General features: G+C 38.7%; 1 protein-coding gene across 4 annotated transcripts in view; it reads left to right on the forward strand.

Moving 5' to 3' along the window:
- Window positions 1–422: 422 nt before the first annotated feature.
- The window catches only part of DDX6 (DEAD-box helicase 6), a 31,472-nt gene continuing 14,119 nt past the window's right edge, over window positions 423–17,775 (forward strand). For 2 of the 4 annotated variants that reach the window (XM_040631154.1, XM_040631151.1), the window contains exons 1-6: window positions 618–724; window positions 3,325–3,797; window positions 6,813–6,876; window positions 7,780–7,884; window positions 15,921–16,050; window positions 16,931–17,077. In XM_040631154.1, coding sequence (XP_040487088.1) covers window positions 3,598–3,797; window positions 6,813–6,876; window positions 7,780–7,884; window positions 15,921–16,050; window positions 16,931–17,077 — 646 coding nt within the window. In that variant the 5' untranslated portion in view covers window positions 618–724; window positions 3,325–3,597. Of the gene's footprint in view, window positions 505–617; window positions 757–3,324; window positions 3,798–6,812; window positions 6,877–7,779; window positions 7,885–15,920; window positions 16,051–16,930; window positions 17,078–17,775 lie in introns of those variants that run through there. The other 2 variants (XM_040631152.1, XM_040631153.1) reach the window with 2 other exon arrangements.

A 17,775-nucleotide genomic window follows, 5' to 3' on the forward strand; every position in this document is an offset into this window, starting at 1 on the left:
CGTTCTCGGAACGCGTCCTTGCTCGGGAGCAAGCAGCTCTTCCTCTGGTCACAACCCCCGCTTTCCACTTGCGGGGATCGAAGGCAGGGTGGACTCTTCCAGGCCACCATTCCCCACTCATTTCTCCTCAGCTGTGAAAAAGCTCGCCCTTCTCCCCACTCAGAAAGGAACCCGTATTTCCCCTTCGAGTCTCCGTCACTGGGGGCCCCCGTCGATGTGAGAGTACGGCCGTCCATTTTCTCCTCAGGGAGGCTCCCCGGCCCACATTCCTCCGGCCGCGAAGCCGGGAGGCCGTGACGCCGCAGCGAGAGCGGCGGCGGCCGCGGCGGAGCTCTCGCCATCTTGCATGGAGGAGGAGCCGCGGCCGCCGCCATGCGGACAGGCAGGGGGAGGGGGAGAAGAGGGGGAGGGGGCGGCGGGCGGGCGGGGGAGGGGCAGAGCAGCCGAGTTAGCTCAGCCCGGGCGGCGACTCCGGCGGCGCCATGAGAGCGGGCAGTGGCGGAGGTAGGGCCGGGCGGCCGGGAGAGCCAGCGGGTGCAGGCGGCCCTGCGGAGCGTTCCCCGGAGTGGGGCGGAGGCGGGGGCGGGGGCGGGAGGAGGAGGCAGAAGCTAGGGGCCGGGTGGGGGCGGGCGGAGGTTTCCGAGGAGGAAGGAGCCGCCGCCATTTTGGGAGCTTCGAGTCAACAATAAAGGACCGAGGGTGCCGAGCGGGAGTGGCCTCGGTGGTAGGACTCGGGCCCGAGCCGCGGGGAGTGGGGTGAGGTGGTGGGGTCGAGGTCAGCAGTGCGGTCGGGGCCGCGGGAAGCCCCTCGGCCGGCGGGGAGGGGTGCTCTCGGAGGTGGAGGCCTGAGGCCTGTCCGGGCCGGGCCCCGAGGAGGAAGGCGGGCGGCGGGCGGCAGCCGTGTGGGGTGGGGGCGCCTGAGAAGACTCGAATATGGGAATGTCGTGTGCGGCGGGGTCCGGAGAAGGAGCGGGCGAAGTACTCAGAGGAGCTTTGTGGAAGATGAGGGGATGTGGGACCACAGAGGCGGCAAGGACTTAGGGGGATGGTGGAGGTTATAGGGTACGAGGCGGCCCTATAGGGGGCGGCAGGGATATGCAGTGTCGGAGGGCTCGTTTTGGAAGAGGACCCACTGCTGCTAGCTTGGAATAAGGCCTCGTAGGTCGGTAACAAGAGGGTGATTTTGGAGCCCCCGAGTCGTGAAGGAAACGGAGGGGCTTTCTGACTTAAGGGTTTCTCTTTGGGGCCTTATAGGGGGAGTCCCTATTGTTTCCTGCCCGCGGAGTTGGTTCCCTGCTGTTGTGGCGCAGCTGCGATTGTAGGGCCCCAACCCTTTTGTGTTTATGGTCACAGGGGTTTGACGAGAAGTGTGTGGTTCGGGGTGGGGGGCGTATTGGGGGAGCAAGAAATTATTGCCCCACAGTTACGGGGCTCAGATCATTGGCTTGTTTCTTTCCCTCATCGCTCACTCCCTTTTCTCGACCACACTCCCCTTTTCCCTTCAGAATAAAACAGTCCCTCCAACTTGCAGACCAAGCTTAGAGAAACTGCGCTGCATTTGCAAACAAAAGCTCTCGTCTGAGATGACGATAGTGCTTTGGGTGTGAAACTGTCAATTGCTAACTACAATCTGGGAAGTGCTGTAATTAACTCCGCAAGGGGCTCCTCCCAACTAGTCTACGTTTCGTTCGTATTTTTGAAAATGTAGAATTTAACTTGCATGTCTAAATTGGGAAGGGGTAGGAGGAATATTTCCCTCTCAGAGACATAAAGCTGCAGTGCAGGTTTCGGTTCAAGTAAGAAGGGAGTAATAGTCACATTTTGGATCTAGGGAGATAGGAGATATGTTAAGAGCTCGAGGGACAATAATGATGTCATTTAATCTTTAGAGGTTGCCCTCTTCATCCTCTTAGTGCTTGGCAAACAAACAAGTCTTGTGCGAACTCCGTGATACTGTTGATCGTAATATAAACATGTCAATACAGGAAACCATTTACCACCTTGAACTGAAATTAGGTGGCTGTTAACCACGGTCTGTGTAAGGCATCAGATTCTAAGAGACTTAGAAATATACAGCTTCGTGTATGTGATAATCAGGATTTGCATCTGAGCAACTATATTTTCAGTTTTTAAAAAAAAGACATAACCAGTTGTCTTTTTGAAAAGATTTATTGCTTTGGAATCCTTGGTGTTTGGGGGGGAAAATTATCATTAATTAAGAAACTAGTGTATTTTTTGGTAAGAAATATAAAGGAGTTAAAAAAGAACAAACCCAACGGAGGAAGAGTAGTCCTTCATTTTGTGGTCTTTGTAAATTATTTTTATTTACATTTCAAAATAAGAATGTGATTTGGGGAATAATTAAAAATGGCGGAGATTGGCCAGTTCTTTTTTAAAACAACTATTAATTAGTACTCTGAGTTTCTTGGAAAGTTTGGTTAAAGTTACTATTGTGTTTTAGTCTTTCACAGATTTTTTTTTTAAACACAGGCAATTTCCTTTTTGTTTTCTTATAGATATTTTTAATAACAGCAAATATAAGTGAGGATACACTTTAGTGTTATTGAAATGTATGTAGCTAATACTTTTTTAGTATTCAAATTTTATTAAGGTAGCTAAAGGTTTTCATGGCTGCTTCTCAAGAGAAAGATTTTGATATGTAGACATGTCTGTATCTCGACTGCTTCAGTTTTAAGGGGCAAAATTTAAGAGAGAAAACAATTTATTTTTCTTCATAAAGTTGAACCTCTATGGTTGAAATTCATAAAGGCACAAATGTGGTTTTTTTTCCTGAAAGCATAAAGTTAAGTCAGAAGCTTACTTAATTTCAAGAATTCTCAGTTGCTGTCAGAAATAGAAGAAAAAAAAAAATAATGAATTGCCTTGTTCCAAGATAGGTAGATTTACATTAATAAAATTGTGTGATACTTCATTGAGTTGTAATGCAATTAAGTGTAATGAATCATTGACTTTTAGAGGTGGCAGGGACTTTGAGAGAATTCATCAGGGAGGAAACTGAAAGGAAGAGATTGCTATTTGACAGCTAATGCTAATTTAATCACAATATCTTTCTACCTCATCTTCTCTGGGTTACTTTGAACTGACAATTTAAAATGTTTGAGATTGGTCTCAGTTGGCTTGGTGTTTTTTTTTTTGAGGCATTTCATCTTTTTGTGTCTCTTCCTAGCCTGGCTAGTGTTTTGGTCTAAGTATATCTGTGTTCTTATTTCCTTAATAGTGATTTCCTTTAATGGGGTTCTTGTAAAAGGGAAAGTTTTTTCTAACTTTCCTGTGTTTGCTAATTAAACTTTCTCTTTGTTTCAGATTGAAGTGAGTGAATTCAGATATATAACTCAACCTTGTTAGAGGGCTTTTTAAAAATAAAAAGTTGATTCGGTGCATGAGAGCAAGTTACTGCTGCTTACCGTTCAGAGACTTACAGGTGCTTGCCTGCATTGCAATAAAGGACTCATATATTGAGCAAGACTTATATTTATCTCTTCGTTTTGGAGAGCCTAATAAACTGTTATTACAGTTTCTCTACTGACTTTCAAAAGTTTTGAAGTTTGAAAGAGACATCTTTACAATTAATACAGCATGAGCACGGCCAGAACAGAGAACCCTGTTATAATGGGTCTATCCAGTCAAAATGGTCAGCTGAGGGGCCCTGTGAAGCCCAGTGGTGGCCCCGGAGGAGGGGGCACACAGACACAGCAACAGATGAACCAGCTGAAAAATACCAACACAATCAATAATGGCACTCAGCAGCAAGCACAGAGTATGACCACCACTATTAAGTAAGTGTTAGAATAAGTAATAAACACACTTGGGAGACCAAGGAGATATCTTTTCGCTACTTTGTTGTTGACTACTTAAAAGACTACTTTAAACCTTATTTTAACCATTTTGTTTGGAAAGAAAAGACAGATGACTGTTTTATGGTGGGTGGGTATTTGCAATTGAATAATGTATTTTTGTCATAATTCAGGTTCATTAACAAACAGATGATATTTGTAGTTTTGTATACATTACTTTTGAAACATATCTGGCTTTCATAATTGGCTTAGATTCATCTTGTTTTTGCCAGTATGGCTTTTTCCCTAGTGTTATAATTGTACCTTACCATAGTTTAAATGGCAATTAAAGCCAATTTCAAGTTTTAAATTTAAAGACTGGCCTAGCCTTCTGAATCCAAACATACTCACTGGTAGAAAATTTATCCATAACTTTTTTTTAAGATTATGAAACTTTAGTTTTCTACTTAAAAAAGAAAGCTTTCTCCTTTTACATACACACAGAATTACAAGCCGTTATATATCATAGGGTTTTCAAGATTTTGAACTCTTGGAAATGCATGGAACTGAATAGTCCCAAGTCCCTTTGTTGACTCTAAAAACTTAAGAGCCTCATCTTACTACAGAATATTTTTTCTTTTAAATGTGCTGTTTGTCATCTAAGTGTACACTTTAAATTATTACTGATAACTATCACTAAAGATTCAGTTAATAGAAAATTAACATTGAAGACTCTTGACCCCATTTCACATTTGGCTTTATTGTTGATATCTAGCCATAGAGACTGATTTATTCTCTTGAAATCTTCATATGATGTTGAAACTGGTTCACTGAACTAAGGTGTGTGTTATATCACAACCTAGGTCTTTTCCGTGCTTAAAAAGCACTTCCTAAAGAAAAGTAGCACTTACAAGCTACCAGAATATCTTATAAATGGTTACTTGAATGTGGTTTGCTAGTAACCTCAAAGAATTAATTTCCATTGGAATTGGTTTGGTCATTGGGAGAATTGGTATTAATGCATATTCTGGTTTTGGGGGTTTTTTGCATATTTTAAGCTTTAATTTGTATAGAAATCAAGAATATTCTCTAAATTGTAGCTTGTCTTGACAAAATATGAATAGGCTAGCAAAACTTAGGCTAATTTTAAGCATAAAGCTGTGTTGCTTCATTATTTCCTACTTAAATTCTGATTTCAGACAATAGGTTTTGTTTTTTCTTTTTTGGTTTGCCTGGGATTAATGGGTTCTTTTTCATTCTGTGGGTTCTTTAAATCTCAGTTTGTCAAAAAAAATTTTTTTTTAAAGATTTTATTTATTTGACAGAGAGACAGCCAGCGAGAGAGGGAACACAGGCAGGGGGAGTGGGAGAGGAAGAAGCAGGCTCCCATCAGAGGAGCCTGATGTGGGGCTCGATCCCAGGACTCTGGGATCACACCCTGAGCTGAAGGCAGATGCTTAACAACTGAGCCACCCAGGCGCCCCTTTTTTTATTTTTTAAATCTCAGTTTGTCATGTCTTCTATGAAGGCTCCTAGATCCCATCACTGTCTTCAGAACTCTTCTAATACTTAATTTCTATCACTTATTTTCTCATTTTAAATAGTTTGGGTCTTTTAACCTCTAAGGTTATAAATTCCTTGTGGTAAGATTTTCCATTGTATTTCTGCATTTTTATTCACTTTATATTGAATTTGATGATGGCAAACTGGCCTACTAGGATGTTCAACTGACATTTTTGCTCAGAAACTTTGATGTGTTAATTACATACGCAGAGGTGAAAGGCTTTGGTACCCTTGGAATTGGTAGCAAATAGTTATCCGTGTTAGAGTATCTTAAATTATGTGGGACCTAGCTTTAAGTAAAATAAGTGCTCATCTTTCTAAATGAAGACTCTTGAGATGTTTTGGGGGCTCTGATTATGTAAGAGTTGCTATAATGAAATCAGTGAAAACTTTTATTTAAAGATGACACAGTTGAAAGCATTATCTGCTTTATTGACCACTTTTTTGAGTATTATTTGAGGTTTTTACCTGACCAGAAAGAATTTTACTCTATTTTCTTGGTTTCAAGCATTCTTAGTAAAAAAAAGATTGAGAGATAGTCATTAACAGCTAATACTGAGTTCTTTTTTTTTTTTTTTTAAGATTTTATTTATTGGCGGGGGAGGGGGGGGTTTACTGAGCACAGAGCCTGATGTAGGGCTCAATCCAGGACCCTGAGACCATGACCTGAACCAAAGCCAGATGCTTGACCAACCGAGCCACTCAGGTGCCCCCCGAGTTCTTATTTTGCCAGGAACTCTGCCAAGTACTTTATGTAAATTATTTGGTATAATTCTCAACCCTCTTTATATATGAGAGAATTGGAGGCTTAGAAGAGTAACTGCTGGAAAGTCACAAAAATAATGAGTAGAGTCAGAGCTTGACCTCGGGTCTGAAACTTTAGAGCCCTCGGTTTTAATTAGTCACCAAAAGTTAGAAACTCAGATGCTTACAGGAGACTGTGCCACGTGAGAAGATACTTGCTTTATCTAAAGGAGTCTACTGCTTTATTTAAGCGCCTAGTTATTAACCTCTATCAAATTGTTGACATGCAGAAGTTTGGAACTAGTGTTGCTAAAGCTTCCTTCCTCACCCCCCCTCCCCAAGAGAAGCCAGAATCTGGACTTTTATATGAAATCTCCTAATTTTTAAATGTTGGCAACTAATTTAAATTAAAACACACTACTTATGTCAAATAAAACACAGGAGTTTCCAGTTTTGACAACAGTTGCACTATATATACTACATTGCTTCTATTTTTTATTTTTTTTTATTCTCTCTAGATTGTTCTTTCGTAAGAAGAGCAGTTTTTCTAATGGTGTTTATTTCTGTTAACTATATTTCAAAGTAAATGACAATATATTAAACTTACTGTGCTTTTACGAACTTAATTATAATTGTGGTGAATCATCTTTGTATTATTAGAATAGTGATGCTATGAATTCTCATGCTTCAATTTTACTGTATTCTCTGTAGACCTGGTGATGACTGGAAAAAGACTTTAAAACTCCCTCCAAAGGATCTAAGAATCAAAACTTCGGTAAGTTGATTGTAAAATTCAAGTGGAAAAATGGTGTGGAAACTAAAAGTGAAGTAGTTATTTAATAATAATAGGCACTGTGTGTTTACTCTTTAGGTTGAAGTGGTTGAAATGGTATGGATCATATATGATGAATTGCCAAAGATTTTCACAGTTTGGAGGAATTATATTAATACAATAATGTGTGTCTATATTAAATACTATATTTATACATCTGTATGTTTTATCTAAGTTATGGAGTATTTTCATGGTTTGCAAGGCATTTTCTCAAAATTTTCTTTTGCTCCCAGCAATATAGTAAGAGTCAGGTTAGGTATTATCCTTATTATGTGGATGAGGACAAGGAAGTTGAGAGATTCTCTTAACCCAGTGTTCCCAAGTGGGGGTGATTTTTGTCCTTTAGTGGGCATTTAGCAGTAGCTAGAGACATTTTTGATTATTACAGCTGGTTAAACTCAACTAGGGGGATTCTTCAGGATGGCTCCTTACAACAGAGAGTTTTCTGGCCCAATGTCAGTAGTGCTAAGTTTGAGAAATCTTTATTTAGAATAGGATATTTGCAGGCAGTGAGTGGTGGAGTTAGGGTTTGACTTCACATCTTGTGATTTGTAGTACACAGCATGATACTCACATAGAAATAACAGTATTCAACCAGTCCTCAGAAGAATATGACCATGGGGTGGCCTTTCTCCAAAACAATTTTTAAGCGGCCTGTGTGTGTTAAAGAGTAGTTATATCGTAGAAATACTTCAAATATAGATCAAGACAGAGAATTCATTTGCCTATATTTATATTTTAAATGGGGTAGAGGAAGAATAAATCTCTCAAACCTTCTTAAGCATAGAAACTACCAAAGGAATACAGTTGTACTTTATTATTTTATTGTTTGTTTTGTTTGACTAGGATGTGACCTCCACAAAAGGAAATGAGTTTGAAGATTACTGTTTGAAACGGGAGTTACTGATGGGAATTTTTGAAATGGGCTGGGAAAAGCCATCTCCTATTCAGGTTTGTTTTCCCTTTTCATCCACATACGATGTTATGAGTAAAGCATTCCATGCTTTTTGATCTTTGTGAATTATATAATTAGTGTTTTTCTCATGTGTGTACACGTGCACAAACACACTTTTTCTGAGCCTTTTAAAGATAAGTCACAAAATTGTGGTCCATTACCTCTCAATATTTCAGTGCGTATTTCCTAAGAAATAGGATTTTTTCTTTTTTAAGTAAGCTCTATGCCCCAATGTGGGGCTTGAACTTACGACCCTGAAATAAAGAGTTGAATGCTATACCAACTGAGCCAGCCAGGCGCCGCTGGGGGTATTTTCTTGTGTAACCATAGTACAGTTATCTTTGGTCAATTTAACATTAATACAGTATTTCTATCTTATCTGTCATTTGTATTCTAATTTTTAAATGACCCCAAAATGTCCTTTATAGCATTTTTTTTTCTTTTCTGTACAGGATGCCTCCTTAGATGAGGTATTGGCATTTGTTAATTATGTCTCTGACCTCTTTTAGTTGTGAGCATTTTCCTAGTCTTTCTTTGGTCTTCTGTGACATTGACATTAAAAATACAGCCCTCTCTTTTTCTAATAGAATATTCCTCATTTTGGTTTTGTGTCATGTCTCCATGTGATTAGCCTCAAGTTATGCATTCTTAGCCAAACTACTATAGAAGTTATGTTATGGCCATCTCAAGCTACCAGATTTGGAGGTGTACATAGTGTCCATCTATATTTTCATTGGTGAATTTAATTTTGATTATCATCTCAAGGTGGTGTCTCATTTTTCTACTACATAATTAATTGCTATTCTCCCCCTTCCCTTGAAACTAATAAGCAGTCTATGGGAAGCACTTCAAGACCATGCGAGTATCTTACTCTTGCGATCAGAATTTCTCTGTAGCCTTAGCATCCACTGGTGATTCTTGCATGATCTGATCTTTATTCTGATAGATTATGATGAGTTTCCAGTGCTAGCTAGCACTCCTTCCACATTTGGCCTTGTAAAGAAGAGCCTTCCCTGGGACTCCTGGGTGGCTCAGTTGGTTAAGCGACTGCCTTCGGCTGAGGTCATGATCCTGGAGTCTCGGGATTGAGTCCCATCGGGCTCCCTGCTCAGCAGGGAGTCTGGTTGTCCCACTGAACACCCCCCCCCCTCAGTGCTCGCTCTCTCTCTCAAATAAATAAAATCTTTAAAGAAAAAAAAAAGTCTGCCTTATCTCTTCATGTATTTGTATATTGTCAGTGTGGACTCACAAATTTCCCCCCAGTGGTATTTTTGTGGTTAGATTATCCCATTTTTGGCCATTGTGAGCTCCTTCAAGCTCGTCCTTGTGTTTTTATAATGTACACACACCTGCTTTTTTTCTGATAGACTATTTTTTTAGAGCAATATTAAGTTCACAGCAATTGAGCAGAAAATAGAGACTTTCCATAAAACCTGGTCCCCACTCATGCCTCCTCCATTATCAACATCCCTCACAAGAGTGATGCATTTATTACAACTAAGAAACCTCTATCAACATCATCCAAAGTCATAATATATATTGGGGTCCACTCTTGGTGTTGTACATTCTGTGGGTCTGAACAAATGTGTGATGACATGTACTCATCATTGTAGTATCATACAGAGTAGTTTTATTGCCCTAAAACCCCTCTGTGCTCTGCTTATTCACTCCTCACCTCCCCCACTCCCTTCATTTTTCTTGAGTACTTCCTTTTTGGTATGTGATAATGCTGAGCTTATGTATACCTATCTTGTCCCAGCCTTGGAATCAGCCGTTTCTCCAAGGAGCCCTGCTTAGTGGAATAGTAGTATTAGAGACTTAAATCTGCATACTGAGTACACTCTTTGCTTCTTGGCCCTTTCAGTGAAAAGAACAAGGAAATACATGTATGTGTGTGTGTACATATATGTAGACATAAACACACATATTAATTAAAACTGTTAAACCCAAGCTGTAATAAGGACAAACCCTATGATATCACTGAGTACCTTTTCATTGAGCAAACATGTAATGAGTGACCTAGTATATGTTAGACACTGGAGATGTTTTTATGAACAAGACAGGGTTCCTGCCCTCACAGTCAGGTTGATAAGACAGCTAATTGTACAGATAATTTCAGTGTGATATAATGAGCCCCTCTCTAGTTGAAATTGCATCTATATGTAGCCATTAGAGGAAGACAGAATAACCTAGAAGTGATCCATATTCCAAGCCGAGAACACTGGGATAGTCGTTGCCTAGGGGTTTTCCTTTTGTGTGTGCCTTTGTGGACAAACTAAAGAAATTTGTTATGGCTGGAGAAAGTATCGAGATAAGGTTATACATCACCAGATAGGCAATTTGAGTGCATATATTGAAAATATTTGGAATTTACCGTTCTGTAATGTAGTTCATGTTAATCTATTTTATTTACAGGGATGAAAAGTTTTATGAGAGTCTTCTGTAGGGAGTATATCATTCAACCTTGTATATCCAGTATTTAGCAAGGTGGATGGCAGGAAATGGGCCCTCAGATGTTCAGTGGTATTTAGAATGCTTTGATGAGATTATGGTTGACATATCTGCAGGTTAACTTGGTCTACAGAACTAATCGAAGAACTAGTCTTGCAGTCAGACTGCCTGGGTTGAATCCCAAAGCCACTCCTTTCTAAGTTGATTATTTGAGTTTTCTCTCTAAGCCTCAGTTTCCTGGCCTATGAAATTGATATAATAGTATATATCATAGAGGAGTTGGGAAGATTAAGGGAGGTAATTCATTTTCATATGCTTGGTATAGTGCCTAGTAGATGAAAAATACTTAAAATTGTTATGGGTTATTATTCCATGTAGGAGTTTTATTAAAGGAGATGGGGAGGCAGGAAGGAATAAATGCCTCTGCCTTCCTCAAAAAAAGAAAAGAAAAATAAAAAAGATTGGTTCATTTAGCAGACTTAATTCATTTTTTTTAAAGATTTTATTTATTGGGGGGTGGGGTGGGGCAGAGGGAGAGAGAGAGAGAGAGAGAGAAACCCAAGCAGACACTGTGGTGAGCATGGAGCCCAACGTGGGGCTTGACCCCACGACCCCAGGATTACAACTCCAACTGAAACCAAGTCGGATGCTCAACCAACTGTGCCACCCAAGTGCCCCTAGCTGACTTAATTCTTAATGGACGTTTGTTGGCTCCTGTTTCCCACCTTTGTACTAAAATTTAAAATTGACTTTGTTATTTGCACTCTCAGTTTTAGTGTAACATATAGGCAGATATCTTTCCAGCCACTTAACCAGTCTCACATTTAGCTTTTTCCGTAAAGTAGAAATAATAAGTAATCTCCCTCACAGGATTTTTGTGAGGATTAAATGTAACGTGTAAACAAAATGTTTTGAAATAGCAAAGCAGTGTACGAATATATAGTATTATTCTAGATATCTAAGATCACCATTCACATTGTCTTTTTCTTCACTATTGTTTTGCCCAAGAATCTGTGGAAAACACAAAATGTCCCTTAGAATTATTCAGTGTATAATAAACCGTAAATAATAGGAATTTAGAACCAAAAAGAAATGTAGAAATCCTGTAGTAAAATCTAACCTCATGACTGGCTGCCTTCTATGCATTCTGTTCTTACCTACTTTGCTCCTTGTTTTCCTGTTGTTTTTAAGGTATTATCTTCCATAGTACTTAGTTTACAGTTTATCCAGGCATTTTTTCCCCCAAATACAGAAGCCTTTTTGATCAGATGGGTGTCATTTGCATTTGAATCTTTTTTAGGAGATGGTGAAATTTTATTGGCTATAAGATTATTGGACAATGAGGCACTTAAAATTATATCTTCCAAAAAGAATATTTTACACTAACAGGCTGGAAACAGATATACTACAGCTTGCCCCCACACATCTTTCTTTGGTGTAGCCATCTGTGACTCTGGTTCTAGTTCTGAATGCTATGCCCCATAGCTAGCATAATCGTTCCACTCTAAGGCATAGCTTTATAGGAGCGCAGACTTACTTGGAAGGCCAAAGAACCTACTGTTTTATTCTGCTTAACATATGAAACCTTACAGAGTTGACCCTTGAACAACAAGGGTTTGAACTGCATGGTTCCAGTTATACACAGATTTTTTTATAGTACTGTAAATGTATCTTCCTTATGTTTTTCTTAACAACTTTTTTTTCTCTAACTTTATTTACATATAATATACAAAATGTGTTAATTGACTACGTTATCAGTAAGGCTTCTAGTCAGCAGGCTATTAGTAGTTAAGTTTTAGAGGAGTCGAAAATTATACGTGGATTCTCCATTGTGTGGATGTCAGTGCCCCAACCCCCACGTTCAAGGGTCAACTAACTGTATTAACTTTGAAATGATTGAAAATGACGACTCTTATGCTTCCAGACCTTAGGCACAACTTTTGAACACTGTTTAGATAAGATAATGATGAACTGGCAGGTAGTCCATTATTGAGGGAAACATGGGAGTTCCTTATTGTTGGCAACAAAATTTCACATCAGGTCAAGAATCTCAGCTATTTTGAGAAATTATTTTGTCAACTAGGTTTAATAAGAATAGTTCATTGTTGATAGTTAGGAATTACAGCATTTTTAATCCTTTATAAATCATTTCTCTTGCTAATGTGGATTTCTTATGATTATAGGAATTGTTTTCCTAAATTTGCACACACACACACAAAAAGTCTTTAAATGCATTTCCTCATTGGTTACTGTGGTAAAATTGCGGCGTGTTCCTTAAGTTAGAGATATTTTTGAAATTATTATTTTTCCATATCCTTTTTTCTTGGCAGCAGTAGATACCTGTGACAACCATTGCTATCTCCCCCATACTCCTATTATTTGTTCCCCTGAAATTAAGGTTCTTAAGGTCAGCTGGCCTTAGGATGTAAAAAGAAGCAACTACTCTAAAAGCAGCAATTTTCAGCTTTTTTAGGTACCACACTCTGTCAAATGCCTCTCCGTACTAGGAAATTGAAAGGTATGCTGTGCTTTGGTTGTAGGCAACAAACCGACTTGGGCAAACTTTAGCAAAGGGAAATTTATTGAAAATATCAGAGGAGTTCACAAGAGTGAGAAAAGTCACACTTGGAATTGACCAAGGACTGAGGCAGCTCTGAAGGGCTTGGGAAGCTACAAATTGTTACAGGATGTACTACAACAATTTAAATTCTTAGAAGGGAGCATGGAGTTGGCCTGGCTTCAGCTGATGTCTCCCGTTTAGCTGGGGAAGTTGCCTAGACTTTCCAGTGGGGTGGGGGACATGTGCTATTAGGAAAGGGAAAATGGATCCTACGATAACCAAAACACAACAAATACTTAAATGGGTCATTTCCACCTTACAATGGAACATGGCCTTGGAGAGGTAAGGTGGCCAAATCAGACCTCAAGTGTCGTGGGTTTGGTAACTTGACTAAGATACAAATCACGCAATTGACACATTTAAAGTATACAATTTAGTGGTTTTTAGTATATTCACAGTTGTATGAATCAATTTTAGAACATTTTCATCACTGTAAAAAGGAACTGCTTTGGCAGTCTCCCGTCATTTTCCCCTGGCCCTAACCAACCACTAATCTACTTTTTGTCTCTATGGATTTGCCTGTTCTGGACATTTCGTATAAACAGAATCATATATGGTTTTTTGTAAGTGACTTCTTTGACTTAGCATTTTTTAGGGTTCATCCATGTTGTAGCATGTATTAGTACTTCTTGCCTTTGTGTTGCTGAATAATAATTCCATTGCATGGCTCTACCACATTTGGTTTAACTCTCAGTTGATAGGGTTGTTTCCACTGCTAGTTATTTTGAATACTGCTATGAACATTGACATATAAGTTTTGTGTGGGAATGTTTTTATTATAAAACAAAAATTTGAAACCTAACTTGAAAGGATAATAAATAACAAAGTATCTGAGTGCCCAGCACACAGTTTTTAAAGTTCTTAGCTTCTAAGAAAGAGGGGGGTAATCAGAAGGGGGAATGAAACATGAGAGACTATGGACTATGAGAAACAAACTGAGGACTTCAGAGGGGAGGGGGGTGGGGGAATGGGATAGACCGGTGATGGGTAGTAAGGAGGGCACGTATTGCATGGTGCACTGGGTGTTATACACAACTAATGAATCATCGAGCCTTACATCGGAAACCGGGGATGTACTGTATGGTGACTAACATAATATAATAAAAAATCATTAAAAGAAAAAAAAAAATAAAGTTCTTAGCTTCTTTCCCTCTTACTTTTCTCCCTGATAGCTCCCGTGGTTTCCTCTGGGGTATCATAGTTGTCTGAGCCTGACTTGAATTCTCTCTCATCATATTACCTAGTCTTCCTAGCAAACAGTGGTAAGAGACACTGTGGATGTGTTGAATTCCCTGACTGCCACTGCTAATCATAATGGTCACCATATGGGGCAAAATACCAGTGAATCTTAACTTAGAGACTAGCCTACTTAGTTTAAGGGGGGAAAAAAGCCTTATCTTTGAACAGTTTCTGTAGAGCATGAACCCTATCAGAGAGTACAAGGGAATAGAAATTAGTGGCCTTAATCTGAGTTAGAAGGTGAACCCAAAATGGGAATTAGGATACCCTTAAGCTAATTGTAACCTGCCTCACTTCATTCAAAGTTTAATTTTTTTAAAGAACCTGACTTGAGAAGTCATTGGGAGACCCTTGGAGACCATCTAGCCTTTTATTCTGCTGTCGAACTGAGTAGTGTGCAAGTAGCTTATTTAAAAACCATAGAAGAAAATGAACCTGTGGGGGTAATAAGCCCCCAGAGCAACTGTAGATGAACAGAGTTGACTCAAAAGTAGGAAGGAAGAGATTAAGACCAAAGGGTCAAACCAGGGATTTTTTCTTTGACCTGCTTTATTTTAAGCAGACTGTTTAATGCTGGTAATAGGAACAGAGGGTAGCAGTGTTGTCATTGGACCATTTTTACAGTAGTTCTGGGAGCTGTGTTTCTTTTTCTGATCATATGGAACCCATGTGACCCCTGTGGTGGGTTCTAGGTAGGATGAGTATTATGGTGGGGTGTGGAAGTCATGATGCTTATTAGATGTTTCTATAATAATGATTTTAAAGTGTTAGAGATAGTTCTTTTGGTCATTAGCTTAGGCATAGAACTGATTGTTACAGTGATTATGAATCTCTTTCCTAATTTACTAATTTTTGGGTTTTAGAAAAAAAATAAAAATTTAGTTTTAGGAATGGAAATGTTCTTATTCCTCCCTCTTTATTCTGCCTTTTTAATATTTCTCTGTATATGTATATTTAATTTTCAGTAATTTGGGGGAATCCTTTGCTATTGTTTAAGTAACTTGTCCTAGTAGGAAATGTTATCTTTGCAAAACACACGTGATAAAGTAGGCTAAATGTGAAAATGAAAAGTCACTTTCTGATGTGACCATGGATTAAGATAACTGGAATAGAATTGAGCCTCCAGTTGAGCACATTTCAGGACAGAGATGTTGGATGTGAGACACTGACATTGTGAGCTTATATGATATAATAAATAAAACCTGAAGTTCAAGCTTTTCCAGCTGATTCCTATTTTTTACAAGGATGGGTTGTCAAAGCCACAATTTTTCATTGTGGTTAAATTGGCTTGTCTCAAAACGTACAGTCTTTCCTTTGTGTTGTTTGTGCCATTTTTTTTCTCCCAGTTTTTCATTCTGAATGTTTTTCACTTTTTTTTCTGTTTGTTCAAGTCAGCCCAGGTTCCTTTTCTTCATTTGTTTTCTTTGATGTAGATGCCCAGCTTCATTAGACCTGCACATTTTCACACATACAAATCCATATAGTTTTTATTACGTTGGGATACGGTTTAATAATACACTGAAAGCAGTTCTCATAAATATGGGTTGATAATGATGGTGATATTGACTGGTAATTTACTTGGTCTCTACCTATTCTTGTAAAATGCAAATGTGGGACACTTGAAAGCCGTACCAAAGAGGTATACCTCCAGTATATTTTAGAGAATAATTTGCTTATGTACTGTTTTTATTAACAAGTAATTTGCATTTTCTTGTCTCTTAGGAGGAGAGCATTCCCATTGCTTTATCTGGTAGGGATATCTTAGCTAGAGCAAAAAATGGAACAGGCAAGAGCGGTGCCTACCTCATTCCCTTACTTGAACGGCTAGACCTGAAGAAGGACAATATACAAGGTTAGTTTGTTTAAACTAAAAATGGCGGTTTTGGAGCTATGTGGAAGATACTACCATCTTTTTTTAGAATTTACGTAATCTGGAGTTAGTATTTACTGTTTCACAGCTTGTGGCCCAGTTGTCTTGTAAAATACCCAGCTCTTTAAAAAGATTTCTAGTTTTCAGAGGACTTTTACATTACACAGTTTTGATAGTGTTCCAGTGAAATAGGCAAAATAAGTATTGCCTTATAGATAGGAAAGCAAAGATCATGAAGTTATCCGACTTTGCTACTTACAAACTATGGAACTGCGTTGTTTCTTGTGGAACCTACATGTCTGCAAGAGCTCATGAACTTTTTCCTCTATAAAGCCTGTGGTTTTGGAATTTTTAAGAGCTTAGGAAGTAGGGAAGAAACAAGTTTTCATAGTTGTACACAAAGTAAGCTAATAGTTAAAATTTTGACTTCTAAATTTTCCTAAATCTTGATCTGTAATGATCATTTCTCCCATCTTCCGTTTACCTGCATTCATGTGCTGTAAATGGAACCTGGGCAGCAGGCGTTTCCTATTCAGGTGTTTAGACTAGTGAATCCCTTACTGAAATATTAAATTAATAAACTTTGAGCCAATGTTGCCAAGTCAAAGAACCCTTTAAAGGTTTGTAACTAAAGAGTAGTACCAGGTTAATAAAGCAGTGTTGCCGAGGAAAAGTTTAAAGCTAGAACACTGTAATAGGTTCTTTTTTTTATAAAGGAGATTTACTTGTTTGATTTTCCAGAATTAGTTAGGCTTATTATGATTCAACTTTTTAATATGTCCTGAGTATTTAGATTGCAAGGGGCAGTATTCCTGTAGCTTATTAAACTCTTAAAATACGTTTCTTTTTTTCTGTTTTCCAGCAATGGTGATTGTTCCCACTAGAGAACTTGCTCTACAGGTCAGTCAAATTTGCATCCAGGTCAGCAAGCACATGGGAGGGGCCAAAGTGATGGCAACCACAGGAGGAACCAATTTACGGGATGACATAATGAGGCTTGATGACACAGGTAGGGAATGATTGATATAATCTGGCCTAGCTCTCCAAGTGTTATTACAGACACAGTGTTTGCTGAACTTACTAAAAATTGTTCTTAAGGACCAGAAACACTGCCTTAGAAAAATGAAATGACCATTTCATTCAAGAAAAGAGACAAATTGATAGTAATTGAAAGGATATTCAACCTTGCTGGTAATTTTTTTAATGTAAATAAAAATAGCAAATTGATATCGTACCTATCCGATTGGCACAGCTAAAAAATACTAGTAACCAATAATAAGTTTGAGAAAAAATAGTCTGTCTTCGAGCATTGGGGTATAAATTGATACGATCCTTATGGTGGGCAATTTGGGATTGTGTTTTGAAATTATAAATGTATTTTCAAGAATCTTTCCTGAAGACAAAACAGGGTTACTGCAGTGTGGTTTGTAGTACTGAAAAATTGGAATATCCGAAGTATCAGAGGAGATTGGCTAAATACATTGGGGTATAGTTTGAGTGGAATTCCATAAAGCTATTAAAAAGTGAAGCTGATCTGTATTTATTTTCATTAAGAATTCTCCGTGATATATCAGTGAGTGGAAAAAGATAAAACACAAGCATGAAATCCACTTACGTAAAATTATACATAAAGTTTGAGTCAATTTTATATATGAGATGCCTGGTATGTCTTTGTTATTGATTGGGGATAGTTTTAAGACAAGTACT

The sequence above is a fragment of the Ursus maritimus genome, unplaced genomic scaffold (assembly GCF_017311325.1).
Source record: "Ursus maritimus isolate PB19 unplaced genomic scaffold, ASM1731132v1 scaffold_16, whole genome shotgun sequence".
NCBI classification, from domain to species: Eukaryota; Metazoa; Chordata; class Mammalia; order Carnivora; family Ursidae; genus Ursus; species Ursus maritimus.